General features: G+C 36.8%; 1 protein-coding gene across 1 annotated transcript; it reads right to left on the minus strand.

Annotated features, from left to right (window-relative positions):
• Positions 1-1,669: 1,669 nt before the first annotated feature.
• On the minus strand, positions 1,670-17,453 carry Sec22 (vesicle-trafficking protein SEC22). The gene is made up of 5 exons (XM_089241510.1): positions 17,063-17,453; positions 14,480-14,589; positions 12,401-12,561; positions 8,152-8,298; positions 1,670-3,508 (listed from the first exon to the last, which is right to left on the minus strand). The coding sequence occupies exons 1-5, from the start codon at positions 17,135-17,137 to the stop codon at positions 3,360-3,362; spliced, it is 642 nt and encodes a 213-aa protein (XP_089097636.1). The 5' UTR covers positions 17,138-17,453; the 3' UTR covers positions 1,670-3,359.
• Positions 17,454-19,111: the final 1,658 nt, after the last annotated feature.

Below are 19,111 nucleotides of genomic sequence, written 5' to 3' on the forward strand. Positions count from 1 at the left end.
GCATAGCATAGGTTTTTGAAGATGTCGTCGAAGACTTTGCAAAACTAGAAAAAGTGGATGGAGGGAGGGTGAACCTTTAAACAATTTTAATGTGTGCTTAGAAATATTCACATCATATTCTGCCTATTTCTGAAGTATAAAATTTAACTTGACATTTCTTATGCTTTTGTTTTTCTAAATGAAAGATTCAATGAGTTACCAAATTATACTTTTAAATATGTAGCACAGAAATATAGTACATATGGTCACCCTGGAGATAATTGGCAATATCCGATATTGTCAATTCTCCCCAAAAAAAAAATTGCTAAATGTGAAGAAAGCCTGAAAGTAAAAATTATTAGCCTTTAAATGGTAAAAAATCTCTAAATCGCAAATGGCATGAAAAGGGGGCACCAAAATTAATTAAGTTCTTAGGGCCCAGAAACATCTTAATCTGGCCCTGTGTGTGTGTGAGATTTAGCTTTTCACAAAAACTTATATCAAATTTTAAAAACTGTTAACTATACATTAGCCCTCCATCTGATGCATCTGATCCAATAGGCACAGTGCCTCTCTCCCTTCACATTTTCTCTTCTCTCTTAGATGGAACTCGCACTATTGAGCAGCTGTCTCTAATGTAGTCCTATCAACAGGCAACTTAAAACCTTACCAAAAATGAGTGGTAAACAAAATGATCTGCTAGGTTCATTGCACCCGTTTACACATCTTGAAATTTACATTTGAACCTCCCAGTGCACAGTTTTGGTATGTGAGTCCCATGCACTGTGTGCAGAGAATTCATCGCCAGAAAATTCACCAACAGAGTGAATAGATGAGCAAGTGAATGAGCCAGGAAGCAAGTGAATGATTGATCGTGTGAGGGACTTGGTGAGTAAGCAAGTCTCTTATATGGTCACTCATTCACCTACTCTCATGTACTCGCATCATATGGCCACTGACCCACTCACTCATTAACTATCTAAATCACTTGGTCACTCAATGGTGATGAACTGTTGTCTGAATTGTTTGTCATAAATTTTCGCAGCAGTGATTTTTCTGTCTGCTAGTAGGTGAATTTTCCTAGATGTGAATTTTTCAATCATTAAATTGCATGGTATGAATTGTTGGCGGTGAATTTTCTGTAAATCTCCCATACACATGTATTTCTCCCATTTACCAACGGGTGACAGGAACAATTTTTTTGAGGTTCTAGCTAATTTCCTTCCATTAGGCACATTTGATCTGACAGGCACAGTGAGGTCTTTTCTCACCTTGTCCCAAAACATTAAAATTTGTTTGACTGGTTTTATGTCATGTTAATGCATGTTTTGGCAGAAACTTTTCTTTTTCTTCTATTGATACTTCTAATAATGACGTTCATCACTTGGCAGCGATATAAACAAACTTAATTAGGTGTAACGTGATCTTCACGTATTCCCAAGGGATCAGCATGATCCGTCCAAGGACTTTGTTAGTGTTAGTAGACATCCATGCCCGAACCGGGATTCGAACCCAGACCTGCACAGTGAGAAGCTAGTTCCCTAACCACTCGACTGCCAGGCGGCTTCATTGTGTTTTTTTGAATGTGTGCCCATCAAACACATTACACCTGAACTCAGCGGTCAACATACTGCACTCGGCGGAAAGTTAATATTTCTTGCTTTAATTAGAATAAACGTCAAACTATAAAAAAGAAGAGGAAATATTTAATACATATATATTTAGGTATATATTCAGGTATTTACAAATAGATGTGGCTTTTCATTTCTTCACAGGGAGAGGGGGAAAAAAGATAATTACAAAAACTTTTATAAAACGACAAAAAAAGCAAGTTCTCAATCAATCAACAGCATTATATGCTATTCGAACTGAAGCAACCTTCAAAAGTCAAAACATGCCATTCCAAATGCCATCTCAGGAGGAAAAAAAATTATAATAAATTACAGAATAAAAATTATTGATTCTCACAATCACGGGAATGGAACCCTGAAAGCTACATTCATCCACTGGAAGCTCAAGCGTTGTCTTTTGTCATGACAAACATTACATTTAACTGCAAGAGAGTTCCTTGGAGCAAGAGGCTGTCATCAGTAAAGTCTCTTTTTTTTCTTTTCAAGGGTTTTCCTAACACTAGTGGTTGGCATCATCAGGTGTCATCTACATTACTGAATATTGAATCAGGAAATTTTCTCGCTAGCCCATCAGTCTGAATTTCAAAAGCTAACTTACTTTCAAGCAATCACAGCATGCACAGTAAAACCTGTCAATAACAATACTGTAGGAACCTATAAAAACCAGTATTGTGTACAGGTTATCATTGTAAACAGCTTGAGCATTCATGCTATTTCTTATTGAATAGGAATTCCCCTAGGACTAAAAAAAATACTGTTATAGACAGTATCGTTATACACAGGTTTCACTGTATTTATAATTTTTGGCTTAGCAGATCCTGCTTTATAAAGATTCTTTGTTGCTGACTAGAGCTGATAGAGAGCTGAACATGGATCCCGCTCTGAAAAACATTGTGGTAATTCTGTGACCAACAATGAGAGAGAGAAATGAGTGAGACATAAAATCAGATAATGCAGCTCAACTTCTCCAACCGCAGCCAGTTCCAGACTTGGGAATGACACTCATAAGGCATCAGTTCAACAACCAATCAGGGCAAAGCATAACCTGCTAAGCCTAAAAATCATAAATGCATGTTGCGATGATCGCAGCTAGCAACAGAACCTTCCAATTCAGTAATGCAACTTGAGACATCTTATGCTGATGCCAACCACTAACGTTGGAGAAAAATCAAGAAAATCAACTCTTACCAACTGCTCCAAAAAACTCTTTCAGTTTTCCACGTCTACAAAAACTTTATCAGTTAATTATCTCATTATTGAAATGATAATTACAAGACAGCATTGCTTTTTTAAAAAACCAAGAAATGAGATATCAGTGACAACTGGCGGAATTGTAGAACATTTTCAGATCAAGAACATAGGTTGGTGAAGGAAAAAAAAGTAATTTTCACCGCAACGGTCAACCTGAGAGGAAGTATAATTAATTAATTCCTCCCCGTTTCAATACTCTGAGCAAAATTTGTTCAAGACATTTTTCCGATGAAATTTTTACGAACCTACATCTATCGACTCTCACTTTAAAAAAAAATTTATTACAATAGCTATTTAACGAGAATATAACATGGGCTTTGATGGATAAAAATCAAAAAAATAATGTGAAATTTCAAAAAGAAAGTAAACATGAGCTTAATTGTGACAGGAAAATAATCTTTTTTTTTCAGAAAACAAGTCAAAGGGGAAAAAATATAGAACATGCATCAGATGATTAACCCAACATGGCAGACATTCAAAAGTATATAGTTCTTGGAATTAGAGAACCCAAAAATATAAAAACACGACGAATATCACAGTCGCTGCGGCAGCCAGCTTCATGTATGTGGAATTCAAATTGAGTCTGTGAGCATCTTTCTTGTATTTTTCGGACAGCATCGACAAACTGCTAGCTTTCGTGTCCAGATCTATAAACAAAAAATAATAATTCCATCTAATAGGTCTAAAGAATTAATAATTTGCTCATTGAAACACATATATACAGTTCATGCTGCTTAATGTGATCGCATCAGGACTCTGGGTTTTTCATAACAATAACCAATTGATAGCTACATCTGACAGAGTCCTGTTTGCAAGTACAGTGACCATACATCCAATTTAATCGAACGGGACACACGATAAGCAGGAATTGCTAAATTGAGACAACTGTTTTTCTTTCCCACATAAAACAAGATCCTGCATTTTTTTTATTCAGCCATTATGAGGAATTAGAATGGAGCTGTCTAATGCAAGGGTTCTCAACCTGTGCTCCGTTTGCACTTCCTGAGGGTTCGGTGGCACATAAAATAAATCAGTAAATTTGATAAATGAATAATAGAAAGAAACCTACAGGGCTCTGTAATATATACTATGTACTAAAAAGGGTTCCTCGAATCAAAAAAGGTTGAGAACCACTGGTCTAATGCACATAACGAATCCTGATATTTGTTTCATAGATCCTTGAGATAGTCACTGGGGAAAAAGAAATTTGAATCTGATCAACTGAAAAAGAAGCAGATCAAGAACTGAAGGAAAGGGCTTTTTTTGTGAGACGTTTCCCTTCATTATAGGAAAGCCATTGCAAAGTAACTCCACGTGTGCATGAATCGCAGCGAATACTACAGACTGATTAAGACATTAAGCACGGAAATGTTTGCATGAGAAGGGGAAAAGACGTCTCCTACATAGTCTTGCTGGCTGATAACGATACCTTATGGAGGAAAAAATAATTTTGGTTAAACCTAAGCTACAAAATGTGAAAACAAAAAAAATTGACGGAAAAAAAATGATAGCATAAACCAAGAGTCCTGATAACTATAAACAAATTTATTCCAATGTTAGGGTATTGGTTTGTTCCATTCATTGCAAAAAAATATAACAATAACCGAGTGATAACATTATCCGTTATTTCAATAAGCGACATCAACTGTACTTTCTCTATACCAGTGTTCTTCAACAATTTTTACACTTGCAGACCAGTGAAGAGTTGAAAAATCTTCCAGACCGGCGAATATTAGAAAAATAATTTGAGGAACAGTAAATTATGACTGAATCGTAAAGATAATTTGAGCACTGGAAAAAAATAAGTGAATAAGAAGAATAACACTATGTAACTATGGGTTAAAGTTATCTTTGTTAATTGCAACCCGTCAATACCATTCTCAAATCGAATGTTGCCAACAAAATGTTGACAAATGTGAAGAAAATATGCACTAATTCTTAAATCCTTCAATTTTATGCATTTGTGTGCATTAATACCATGGCCCCCCACAAGGATGGGGCTCCCGCCCTAGGAACTGCAATGATTCTCATTTTTTGTTTTTTCACGCTATAAATTCCCTGTAGAGGGGGCCTGTGAAAAGTTTGGTATGGGGGAAATCCCACCAAAGGCTCCAGATATGGGGGGCCTGTGCTCCCGGATGCGGGATGGAGGGCACGATTAAAACTGAAAAAGGTCAAATTTTGCAGCAAATGCATTTGCATATAATCCAGGCTCTAGTTATGAAAAAGGTTATTTCAAACTCAGCCAATACGTTACTGTCAACTAAGAGGGGAACAATTATTAGATATAGTAGATGTTTGTGAGATAGAGCTGTCATAATCTGTAAACAGTAATGTGTCATTCCCATAGTGTTGTCAAGCTTATTTTTTAATGTTGCGGCCCATTGGTTAATTTTTTTCCCCTTAAGAATTTCAGACCAGGCAGAAAGGGGAGTAGGATGACGATGGCCAAAAAGCTATAAAATAGTCTTGGAACGTCTCAACATTTTGACATATGTCTAGCACAGACATTATGAGTTGGAGCAAAACAGAAAAAATGAATAAATAAATAATAACGTAAGTCTCACATCGCTTTTAATGATTAATGCCAACGGATCCTGGTCCATCCTGGTCATCCAGCACGGATGGGGTTCTTTTTATACTTTCAGAAGAGTTTACTTCTTTTCATCTTTTGGGAGTGTTGGTTTGTTTTTTTTTTCCGCCAGAGGGATCAGCATTGAGTTTGGATCCTATTTTCTTTATTTCTGAATGGAATAGGTAAACCCCTCTTTAGTGCACGGCATCTGCTGTTGGTGAGCAGACAATGATATTCTAAAAATTGATATTGCAATGTCAAAAATATTGACTGGCAAAAAATAGGGATAAATGGGAGAAATAATTTGCAGACAAGCAAGCAAAGATAAATATAATTTTCAGACCTCCTAATGGCAGAGACAGAAATAAAGAGCAATGCAGAGATGGTATAATATTCAAAATAAGTCTAGAATTATGTAGCGACTATATAAATTGGTCGAAATGACTCGCAGACCAGTGGTTAAAGAACACTGTCCCCTTAACAAACATAAAATAAGTGAACCGACACACACCACACCTTTGACAATGGCTGGCAATCATCCCAGGAGCTGCAATTCATACTCTTACAATCACTGCATTATCTGATTGCAAATATCCAGACACATCAATGATTCAAGTTATTAGACCATACAACTACTACTACAAGCAGCCTTTACAGCAGAAATCAATGACTGGTGAGTGCACTTTTTACTAGTCACAGCTAGAGATGGGATGAATAGTGATTTGTGACCGAATAAAGAATATTTGGCAGCCAAATATCAATTTTCTTAAAAAATTCATCAAAATTATAAATAAAATTGACATTTTTCATCAAAAATAAAATTATTGGTAATTTCAAATGATTGATATTGAATTTTAATTATTTTAATTTATTTTATTTCAATATTAATTGTAATTTTTTATTTAAATAAATATTAAAAACCAGTAACCAAAAGATTTTTGTTGCCATGACAGTGACAATAAAATTTAACTATGATATATTGTATTTTAATATTAGTGATACCTCAGTAACGAAGATGATTTGTTCCAGAATCACTTCATTAGCCGAGCATAATTTTCCATAGGTTTCTATGGAAAATCGTTTTTGTTCCAGTTTCTGCCAAAAATTTAAAGATGAGTTTTTTAAAACACCAAGGGATGCTATAAAAAAGACAAAAACTGATTGAAGGCTAAAATGAACAGTTTCAAAATTGTATAAATGAGAATATACAGGAAGATGAGAGATGCCAAAGATCTTATTTTGCATTATGTACACAACCAATACCAGCTTTAGTCAACTAAAGCTTGTGGTGACACAACCCAATTGAGTTTGTAAGTGTCCCCATCCATTTGTGATTTGCAGCTCATTTCTGTGTCTGATACATGCAGATAAAAAATAATAATCTTTCAGACTGTTCAGCTTGATGAGTCTCACACTGAAAGAACACATACTCTGAAACAACCTTTCATTTCAAATTTCTCAAAAAAATTTCAGAAAGAGAAACGTAAGTACATCTGAAAAAGATTCCAAGGTGGACATGAGTTAATTGGGAGCTCTAGTGACAGTAATTCTGATAATGATTGGTGTGAAAATTCAGCTCACGATGCAGATATTTTATGTGAGTGCATGCATACATATCATTGAAAATGTTCATCAGCCAAAGCAGAAAAATCACTAAAAAATCTTCATTAGCCAGAAAATTCGTAAGCCACGGCATTTGATAGCCAAGGTATCACTGTGCTTGCAGAATCTTTTTTTTTTTCAACACTTTTTGCAGTTTTACATCTAATTAAGAAAATGTCAACCATTATTTACTCTCAAGTATTAATGCATCATAAAATTTACGATTTCTCCACTCTAGTTGTTCTCTGCTCCTTTCAGTAGCTCAATATGTTTCTTGTCTAGGTACATCCTTCAGAAACTTGAGTAATTCATGCTAACTTCCACATTATTGCGGTAGGATTCTATTTGCAGCTTCGTGTTTTACTTATCCTAAAAATTCACCCCCACATAATTTCACAGAAAGGGATAGGTATGCACCACACAATAAAATATAATCAGTAAATTGTTTATTTGTGTGTGAACAATTCTAATTAATATAATTTTTTTAAATTAGTTTGTTGTGGTAAGATTTACAGGTATTTGGCCAAATACCTGAGCAATATTTGGCTGAACCAAATATTCGGCAAAAGGGCAGAATGTCCCAAATATTTGTCAGATCTCTAGTCACAGCTGCCGCTTTCTAAGAAAGAATATCGACCAGTTTTTGAATGCTTGGATTGGTAAAGAATGTGATTCATTTGTAAGAGCAAAGACTAGCTATGGCAAATATTTTAGCCATTGGGGCCTTGCTCGCAGCCAGGATTCTTTCTCAATCAGATTTAGGACCAGTCAGTTTGATTCGTAAGCACCGATATCAAGAAACCAGCTGTGTACAGCAGAAGCGGTATGATGGATTGATCATATCAAAACAAAAACATGCCCTCACTTAAACTGTTAGCACATTGTGGGCAGAGCAGAGTTGTTTACGATCTCAGAATATAAAACTGTTACCAAAATGCCATGCATAAGAATGAAAAAGGCCAAGCCCACATAGTCCATACCAAAAGAGCAGTAGTGTCAACCATCAGGTCAGCTAAACTCTATGGATGTTCAGATAGGCCTATTAGTTATCGCAGAGTTTATAGACAAATTGAATGGCAATTGAAAAAATAAAAAATTCTGTGAAAATCTCACCTGACAAAGCCGCACCCCTCTGAAGAACATCATCAATGTTTTGCACCATGATGCGCTGGACATCCTGGAGTTCTGTATTCAAATTTGTCAAGTTCCTTCTCGCCCTCGCATCAACGAATGCCTTCTTGGCTTTATGCATATAATTATCTATGCAAATAGAACAAGAATGAAAACATGCATTATATCTGTAACAACAACAATAATAATGTGTATACAGATTATATTAACATGCAGTTGAACCTTGGTATAGCAACTCGCCTCTTTTTCAATTTAGTGCCAGAAATTTTCAGTGAACAGATATTAAATGCACAGTGATTGCAACAAATTCAACAATGATTCATTTCAATGCCAAACTTGTGATAATATCAGAATTCTATGAAACGGATGGTGGCATTGAATCGCCAGGAAGTCATTGAATGTCTAGACATATTTTGTAGGTATGTGTGTCTCTAATTTATTCACAGTTGACACTAGTTATAGCAACTGCTCTGTTTCAACTGGCAGACATGCCAACTTTTGGAGTCCAGATATCCGAAGATTCTCTCAGGAGGAGGAAGCCAATGCCACCATAGCCCCAACGAAAAAAATTTTTTTTATTCATTTCTGAAAAAAAAATTAAATCAGTTAATTACAGAAAAGATTCCTTAAATTTTCCACCGCAGAGAGTGGGTCTTCAAACTGACCCACTCCGCGGTTCTAGTGTTAAACATTTTTACCAGACGAGACCAAAATTCAAACTACAAGGGATGGGGTGAGCGTTTTTAGAATTTGGTCATAGGGTGGACATTTTTCAAAGGTTGTAAGAGGAGTTTCTGGGTCACCTATCACATTTTGTATATAATTTTTGGGAAAATAAAAGTGCATTTGCATGGCCTATTTAGAATATTTGAGATAACTTTCTCTCAGTTAGATATTTCTGTGCATCCTGTTACAATGGTGTCCACTCTGTTACAGGAAGCATTTTTGCAGTTCACGGCAAAAAATTTTAGGAACACTTCAAACTAAGATGTTAAATTATAAATTACCGACCCATTGTCTGTCAGAAATAAAAAGTTTTTATTTTGAGTAACTAAATATATGTAAAAAAATAAACTTTTCTTATGCGCTATTTCAAAAAAATTATAAAAAAAACCAACAAAACGACAGAAAAAAAAGGTAAAATTTTTAAAAACTGCTTTTTTGGCATATGTGTAAGAAGCAAGCTTATTTAATTATTTTAAGACATAAAAACAGCAGAAATAACAGCATTTATTTTTTTACAGAGATGTTTGTTTTTGTAACAGATTAGACAAAATCCACGATTTTCAGTCATAAAATCCAAAAAATAAAATACTATTGCACAATACAAGTGAAAAATATTCACAAAATATTGAACTTCAAGTCACTGGCTATAATTTGAGATAAATTTCATTTTGAAAATTCAACTTTGAATTTATCATTTTGAGAAAGTGGTACGTACACTTTTTTTGGGAATCACCCATATACTGAATATATCTACATACAGCGCAAGTTGGCAAACTGGTTTTCAAAACATTGCATATAAAAAAAAAAAAATCAGGCTGATGCCAGATGAGTGTGATTATCTGTGTACGCCAAAGATGACGGAACACACAATCAGTTTACAGTCAAGTGCTGTTTTTCATTGAAGAACCTGTTTTGTAGAAGGAAAAAAAAACCTGGTTCCCAACATCAAGAGACGTGAGTGCAAGCCGATCTCCCAGTTAAAAAGTCTAGCCATAAACAGCAACAGGCCTACAACAGTATAATTCCAATCATTACACTTCACTCACAGTTCAAAACACAGATAGCAGCACTATAACAAGCATTACACAGAAATGCAGGCCTCCCAATCAAAAAATTAGAAAAAGTAAGAAAAAGCAGTACTAAAAAGTAGCCGCTGTGGTGGTTGAGTGGTCATAGTGACGGACTCGCATCGCGAGGATCCGGGTTTCAACCCCACCGGCGCCACAGTGGTGGTCAGCTGAATTTGGATTTCTGTGGTTCCCAACTTCAAGGCGCAAATGCAAGCCGATCTCCCCGTTAAAATGTCTTGCCACAGAGAGCAACAGGCCTACAACATTACAAATATTCAATCATTACACTTCACTCGCAATTTGAAGTATGGATGGCAGCACTGAAATATCAAACACAACACTACCTACACACTCAGACTGTTAGGTGCACTCACTTTGTTCCAGACTCTGCCACGAAGCTGGGCTGGAAGAGATCTCGGCAACAGGATAAGTCCGGTGGCAGAGACCCTGGCGTTCATTCATTCAGTACTAAAAAGTAGGGTGGGGAGGGTGTCCCCCTTTTAGACAACATAATCATAGCATAACAAAAAAAATTCTAAAAAAAAAAATTTCTCCCATTAATTTTTTTTATAGCACTATTTCAGTGTCCTATAACATTGACTGGAACCAAAGGAAAATGACAGAAATGGCTTGGTTACAAAAACAATTTTTGGCCAAAACAGTGCACTAGCAACCACAGAGATAATTCTTTTCTGTTCTCCTTAAATTATAAATTACATTTTTCTTTTTTGGAGTCTTCCAGTCCAACCTGCCAACTCTCTTCGACAATGTACAGCAAATTATAAAGGCACATAAGATTTTTAAGAATTACGCTCCTTCCAGACCACTTTCAAAAGCACAGTGCAAAACGTGTAAATTACAAGTTCTGATGTAAATAAAGTCAAGATGTAAATATGTCAATTGCGTTGCCATCCTTTCTTAAACGGATTTGTTTACAATTTACTATTCAATACCAGTGTACTTGTTTTTGAAAAATTGAAGCACTTTCAACTGAAGCACTCTTTGCTGAGTATTGTATACATTGTTTATGCCTCTACATGCCCTAAAAATATAGAAGAAAACTGAATGCTATTGGGTAGCATCAGAATCACCAAATGTAGATCTATGTATCTAACTGCTTTGTTATGCAAAATGTTATTTCACCTATACACAAAATATGCACCATAATTTTGAATGATGATTGCTAGTTACTGTCCAAGACCATGAAAAGTAAATACAAAATTATTTTTTTCATCCAGACCGAAGTTTTTAATGACTAGTTGAACCCTCGAACTAAGAAAATGAAAAATTAATAAACCCAATGGTTCACATACACCTCCCCCCCCCCCCCCAAATAACCTTGAAAATGGTACAATTTCTGCTTTGGCAGGATCATTAATTGCAATCTACAACATTTGTACCATTTGGCAATATATCAATGATTCCCCGCTAAATTAAAACCCATTGCGCAAATTTTGTTGATGGGATTTGGTAAAAAAAAACTAGGAAAAGTAGAACAAAAACCAGAAAGTAGGACAAAAGTAGGAAAGGAAGGACGAGTGGGAGCCCTGGAAATGGAACTTCATGTTAGGTTCACAACACGGGGACACACACACACATTACAACATGTAGCAATTCGTTAGAAGTTCCTCAGACGAATATGGACAAGGTGCATGTGTGGTTTAGTAATAGTAGTTAAAAACCACCCATCCATCACGAGCTGCATGATTTTCGTTGTCCGCAATCATCTGGCAACTCTACTCTTCATCCTGCAAGGCGCACACCGAAAATAACATACATGTAAGTAGTGCTTGTAATTTTCCTACCAATATCGACAGGAAAAATCTCATTTTCGACGAAAATCTGAAGAAATTTCTAAAAACTCCAGAAAGCAGGAAGAAGGGTGAAAATTTTGGAGTCGCTCACCTACATCCAGGGAGCTTGCAGATATGAACCGGTACAATAAGTAGGAGTGGCTCAAGAAAAACCTCTACCCATGCAGGAGTTATTTTTGCACGTTTTGGGTTAAAGTTTTTTTTTAAACTCTTTACTCAGATTTGACGTCCCTCACAGAGCACTGCCTGGTGTAGTCACACAGGGTGCACAGCCCGAGCCGCCCCCGATGACAAATCCCTAATATATATATATTAACCATTCGATATAAGCACAGATTATTCTAAATAAAGAATTTAAGTAAAAATTTAACATGTTTTAGTGCATTGGCGTATAGTGTTATTGAACGTTAATTCTGTAACTTCACCAAAAAAAATGTATTAGTGTACAGTGAAATTTAGTATTTCAAGTTATTGTCAATGGAAATTTTTGTCATTTTTGGCATGTTTTTCTTTTCTATGCCACAAAAAAAAAACTCTCATGAAATCTATCTTAAAATTTTTTCTATTGTCGTCAGTTTTGAGACAGAGGTTTACACTGTATAGCACATAAATTTCACTCACCAAATTCAATACAGCAATAGGGTCTCACCGCAGCAGCTATAGTCTTCCCGAACATCATACTGAACTCGCCTTTCAAGTCCTCCAGATATGAGAACGCCAAGCGTTTGGAAAATGACTTCTCGCACAGAGCCAGGTAAACGACATTGTCTGCGATCAGGTAGCTGAAAATTTCAATAAAAGTTAGTTTCTCAGAGAAATGTGTTCCCTTCCTCCCCATGTTATTTCAATCAGTCATAACAGCTAAAAAATACTTTGTGACGTTTGTATATTGTAATTTCCTGTTTATTATCACTGAAAAAAATGGTATACATCCCATATTTTGTGTCTTTGAACCATTTCTTTCCCAGAGAGGTGAGGGTAGATGGGTGAATGCCTAATGAAGTAATGATTAGACACAGTTTTTCTTCAAAACCAATTTCTGTAGTAACTCTGCAAAGGACGAGTAAAAAATGAAATGCATTTTCTGACCGAAATTTTTTGGTCCACATTTCCAGAATTCGTAAAATATTTTGGTGTCGCCCGCATCATTGAACTGAAAAAAGAAGCAAAAACGTTTAGAAAATGCACACTAGAATGGGGGAAGCGGTCATTCTGACTGCAAACCTTCTTTGATATACAATTACATCCAAATGTGGTTTATCACAGGTACGCGAGAAATTTCATGACTTTTCTCATCTTGTTTGAGGCTCTTGAATTTTAGGTTTCGTAGCTCGGTGGTAAAATCAATTTCTATCCAGAGCGCCAGTGCGGCAGTCATTTTGACCGCTGTACAGATATTTAACTGATATGATTGCAAAACATGCTGAAATGAAAAGTCTTTTTATGTGAACATTAATATTGAGGGAACAGATGTTCTGTTTTTCTCAGGCACCCATTTTGTATAAAGTACAATTTTGCTCACCGTAATACATTATTTAATACATTTAGTGTTTCTATGAGTCTTTGCATTTTTACTACATTTCATTCACTGGTACAATGTCACACGACGAAAGGGATATCTTCATTTTTCACAATTTTACTTATGGACAGGGTTCCAGCCCGGGAGCTGAGATGATTCTCACTGCACCAGGAAAGTTTCTGACAAGAATGAACTGGGTATCAAACTTGTGACACCTATAAACATCCTCCCGAACATTACGTTATTACCTTATTGACCTGGACTACCACGGCCGCTTAGGAAGTTAGGATATAGACCCTATATCATACATGATCAACCCCTGGCCGACTGGCCTAAAAACCCTCAGTTTTAACTGATGTGATCACCAGCGATCTAAAACCTAAATTTGTAAAAATGAACTAAACAGCACATTTACAACGCACTTAAGCAGCATATGTGATGCAGTTCGGGCGTTTCATTTGCCCCCCCCCCCATATATATATACATGGAGTACATGTTCTTTGCCCCCCCCCCCTCCCCGGAAATAGTTGAAATGACGATCCTGATGCAGTTCCGCATCACTCAAGTTACCCGTGGCACAGTTCAAGATCACTTAAACAGATTGTGACACATTTACAGATCACTTAAGTTACCCGCACCACAGTTTCAAAGCATTTAAGCAACCCACTGTGCAGTTTCACATCACTTATATTACTCACAACACATTTCCAAATCACTTAAATGGCACGTTTTCAAATCAATAAAATGGCCACTATTCTCCAAAAAGTTAGAGAATCTTTGCCCTATATCAAGGTTTTCAATAACACTCATCGGCGTACTCAAAGGGGGGTTTTGGGGTTCTAACCCCCTTGAGACAAAATTAGTGTTTATTTTGCCAGAAAAAAACTTAAACCCCCTCCTCGAAAGGGAAAAAAATCTGAAACCCCCCCCCCCCTCGAGAAAATTCTGCATACACCTATTATAACACTTATGAAATTGAAGAAATGATAGCAGCTGTCATTGACGTTTACATCAACAATATTGTCAACATTTAATATCATAATATTCTGTATAATTCGTGCAACATCACAGTGCTTCGGAACTAACAGCATATTAAAAATAAAACACTACAATAGGATACACAAGATACATCTTGAAGCATAAAATTTTCAATCACGCTTGATATTTCATTTGATACTCACTGGAAATAATAGGGACCTGTTTCAATACTGCACACTGGTGGGGACTGGATGTTCAATTTTTTCAGCAAGGACTTTGCTTGGCTGTGGAACTCGTAATGTGTCTTGCCTGTCTGAAAAATACATAATTTTAAAAAAAAAATTGTTACAATTGGGATAAATTGTCAAACAAAATCCTGAAGCAGAAACAAATTGAAAATGATAAGTAGTTTTAACGGAAAGGTATATTCGATGAGAGGAAACGTGAACATGCATAAATGAGTAACTGAGACGCATCTTTTCCACCAAAGATGCACTATTTTTTGTGGAAACCAATGTCATTTGACAATATGCCATTGCATATTGCCAACAACTGTACTCTGCCGATACCAGCTGTAGATCCAGGACGATGTGTGTCAGGAAAGGGTAAATTGTGTAAGTTCTTTGAACCATCCCATATTTTACAAGACACACAAATTTTCTCATTCCTATCCTCCCCCCCCCCCACTTCCCATGGATGCATGCCTGAGTAATTACAAATGAAGCTGCAGCAGAAACCTTCAGCTGCAAATGAAGTGAAGGCAGACATTCACAGCTACGAATGAAGCCCAAAGCATACATCTTCAGATGCAAATGGAATGGCGGCAGATATCTTCAGATGCAAATGGAATGGCGGCAGATATCTTCAGATGCAAATGAAACCAAGGCAGCCATCAGCGGTGAATGAAACGAATGCAGGCAGATCCAGGGCGATGTGTTAGAGAAGCGACTTATTGTCTAGGTTGCATTGGAACATCCTGTATTTCACAGGATAGGGGCCGTTCAAGTCATTACATCATCATCGATGGGGGGGGGGATTCGAATTTACTGACTTTTTAGGACGGGGGGGGGGGGGATTTGAATGCTTACGTCAGCAACCGCCCTTTATGCAAATATGAGTTAGGATTCAGAGGGGCAGAGCTAATGATGAAATTTTGCTGACAAGGGGGGGGGGGGGAAAGGGAGTCAAAAATGGCTAAAAATTTGCTTACGTAATACCTGAACGGCCCCATAGACAAATTTACCCCATATCATTTATACAACTCCCCCCCCACCCCCAGATCCGTGATTGGATGATATATTGGTCATTTTGCATTTTCTATTAAAAGCAGAGCTTGAAAAATTTCAAAGAAAACAATTTCGGTCACCACCCAAATTACTCAGGAATCAACCTGTTTGTTTTTCCTAGAGATAAGTCATAACAACACAGATAGATAAACATAGGATCCAAAAGGATTTTAGAATTAGGACATCCCTATCAAATAGAGTCTGCCATTTTTGCCCTTAAAGTTTTGAAAATCACACGAACCAAACTTCAACTGTGTTGCCTGTAATTGATGAATGGTACTGTTAAATTAGTCGAATGGGAGAAAGGCAGCAAAATTTGAATAATACCATCAATAAATCCTCATCTGCCCACACAGCTAGGAATTTGGTCAATGAGTGACAAAAAAAGTGACCCAGAGAGTTTTTAAGCACGTGATTGTGCAAAACAAAGACTTGAAGAGTGAGCAAGCATGTGAATGACTAAAAGAGTTACCTACAGCATGAGCAAGCACATAAATAACCAAAAGAGTTACCTAGAGCATGAGCAAGCACATGAATGACCGAAAGAGTGATCTTGAGTGAGCAAGCATGTGAATGAACAAAAGAGTTACCTAGAGAGCTGGCCCTGTAACCAGAAATTTCGTTTGGAAGGGAGCCACTTTCATTCCCGGGCAGGGGGACCAAAGTGATAGTACAATATATTTGGCCCCCTTTTCGATCATTTTCTCACACTTCGGGGGGGGGGGGCAGACCCCTTGCTATGTCTTGCTAGAGTGTGTAGCCCTTGGGGATCTCTATATATTTCCCAGTGGCGCTGCAGTGAGTAACCAAATGAGTGACCTAGGGTGTGTGTGCAAACATGTGAGCAACATAAACAGTGTGCAAGAAATGAAGGAGTGACTTCCAGAGTGTGTGAGCACATGGGAATGACTAAAAGAGTGACTTAGGGGAGTGTGTGAGCATGAGAGTGACTTAGAGACATAGGTGTACTTGAAGGAGTGAGGGGAAAAGCCAAACACATGTTATAGCACAGGGTGGCGAATTCAAGGAATGCATGGTCGATAAAATTAAACTGCAATAGGAGAAGGGTGGTAAAGTTTGTGTAGCCCATAGGTGACGAAACCATAAATGCACCTCTGACAGTGAAACCTCGATATAACGATACTCTGCGGACCAAGTCTAAGTGTCTTGTAGAGCGATTTCTCATTACATCAAGTATTGTTGCAGTGAGGTTTCACTGCTATATGATATTTGGAAGCTTTTTTTGGAAGATTTTTTTTTTTTTTTGTCACGAGTTTCCAGCCACTCCCCCATTCTTATACTTCCAGAGGTCTTACATTAAAAATTTGATAACTATTAATTTGAGAAATACTCACATTTATAGTCTTGAGATTGTAATATGGAGCTCAATGAGCTATAAAAAACATCACAGAAATTATAATATAGAGCTCACACACAGAGTAAAATAATTCGGGTATATGCTATCGAATTCATGGTGTTATGGAAATGAAAACAACTCACTTCTTCATCGTGCTGGACAGACTCGGTGAGAATCAATCCGTCTCCCAGTCGACCGATCACAGTTAAATGGATCATAATTTCGAACGATGATCGATTGATCGTCTACGATCTCTAACGCAGAGTTTTTAAAAAAAAAGATAGAAAAAGACAGAGAGAACGATCTCGCAACAGCCGATGATTTCAAAAGCGAGGACGGCTAAAGTCTAACTGCTTCAGCTTTAACATAATAAAATAACAAAAATTCGAATATTTGATGACGAAACGAAAAGCCGGGGGATTAGAAAGGAAAAACAGTAATAGGAAAAATACCAATGATGATGACGATCGTCTGTTTTTGGTTGACGAGATGAGGGAGAGGTTTAGGAGATAGCTGTGCTGCGCAAGGTGGAGTGAATCAAAAAAATATATATATACTCTAGCGGTGAAATTTGTAAGTTTTTCAATGGTTATGTATGTGGCAACATAAACAGTCTGACCATACATTGTGCATTTCCTGCGACATACCCGTATTTTAACATGATTTTGGCCACCGACATATATAACCTGCAATAATTTCCCCCTCTATTTCAAGTGTTTTTAAAGAGGTCTACTTGAATTTCGGGGCCGTAGCGTGCCTTCTTGGGGCCCCCTTGAAAGAGTTATGTTATGAAAACACAACCGCACTGATTGAGGCTTCTGTTCACATGGCGGCGATATCGGAAAGCTGTTGTAATTATTATCAATTATTTGCTATTTCTATTTATCTCTATGCTATTGCAAATTTTTTGCTATTTATAATGTTAGAAGTATAAATGTTCTGAATCGACAGACAGGTTTTTCCTCTTTCTGCATTGTACGACTTTTGGACTGAAAAATTCGAATAACATGACACATAATGGTGAATAAACCAATTGATTATTCGTGGAAGTACCTCGAGAGATGAAAGGGTAATGAATATATTATCGGGGCCCGGTACGATTCATATCACCTCCCGGTGCCGGCAGTTGAGAAACACTGCTATAAGACGTGGTTGAAGGGATGTAGAGAAAAGCTGGGAGTGTGCTATTGTTGACCCACAAGGCTTGAGCTATGAACATAGAATTGATTTTTTGAATCAGTTTACACTGGAAGAACGCATGTGACGAGGGATATCATTGAAGTTTTTAAATTTTTCAACGGCGTGGATAAGCGGGACAACGAGTTATTAATAACCCATGGTTAATCAACTGTTCCAATAAGGAGACATCAGTATCGTTTTGTAAGGGACAATTCTAGGTAGTGGTGTCGCAGGGAGTTTGTCTCTAATAAGGTTGTGAATAAATGGAATAGAGCTCACATCTGGGAGTCGTGAATTAAACGCAATTGGTACATTTAAAAAGAAGTACGACAGACATTGTGGGATATAAATCGAGAAACTATCCAAACTTAGATAAGGCAACCATAATTTTTTATATGCAGTGTATTTTATATCTCATCATGATCATCTGTTTTTATTTGTTTTTTTTTTTTGTGATAATTGTTCTAATTTTTGAGGTGCTGTATTTTAGTTACATTTGACATCCATAACTTTTATGGACGTCTTATTCCAGCCACCTCGTTGGACATTATGCCTGTTGTGCCCTTTGTATTTGTATTTCGTATATATATAGATGGACGTCATAAAATCTTACGTTGCTGACGACATAAAAGGATGCTTATGTATTTTTAAACTGTCGTATTCTGGTTGGAAAATACAAATGCATAGTAAATGGTTAAAATATATTTTCCGCACATTTCTCATGCCAAGTGAGAAATGTGCAGAAGGCATTCACACTCCATCGATACGTGTAAGAGGCTTGTGAACAACTAATAATTCGCAATGAGGTTTGCGTATGATTAGCAGCTCGTATTAGGCTTGAGTACGTCCAAAAATGTTAGGTATGCAATATTGGGAACAGAGCTCTAAAATTAGATTAAAAAATTTCCATTGTTGTGAGTCTTTCTAACAATCGTACCGATTGTTGAAAAAATTTGGCACACGAACTCAAGACATTCATTCTTGAAAACGGTCAACAATGAACTTCAAAATTT

This window comes from Pholcus phalangioides, unplaced genomic scaffold (assembly GCF_987345545.1).
Source record: "Pholcus phalangioides strain wild (caught in Gottingen) unplaced genomic scaffold, Ppha-v1.0 ptg000014l_1, whole genome shotgun sequence".
NCBI lineage: Eukaryota > Metazoa > Arthropoda > Arachnida > Araneae > Pholcidae > Pholcus > Pholcus phalangioides.

What these genes read in the sequence shown, in the direction of transcription:
- Sec22 (XM_089241510.1), bottom strand. Translation starts at nt 17,137, where the DNA reads ATGATCCATTTAACTGTGATCGGTCGACTGGGAGACGGATTGATTCTC. An exon ending in CTGTCCAGCACGATGAAGAA is followed by an intron (nt 14,590 to 17,062) that starts GTGAGTTGTTTT and finishes TGTATTTTTCAG; the next exon opens with ACAGGCAAGACACATTACGA. An exon ending in GAGGGGTGCGGCTTTGTCAG is followed by an intron (nt 3,509 to 8,151) that starts GTGAGATTTTCA and finishes TTTTGTTTATAG; the next exon opens with ATCTGGACACGAAAGCTAGC.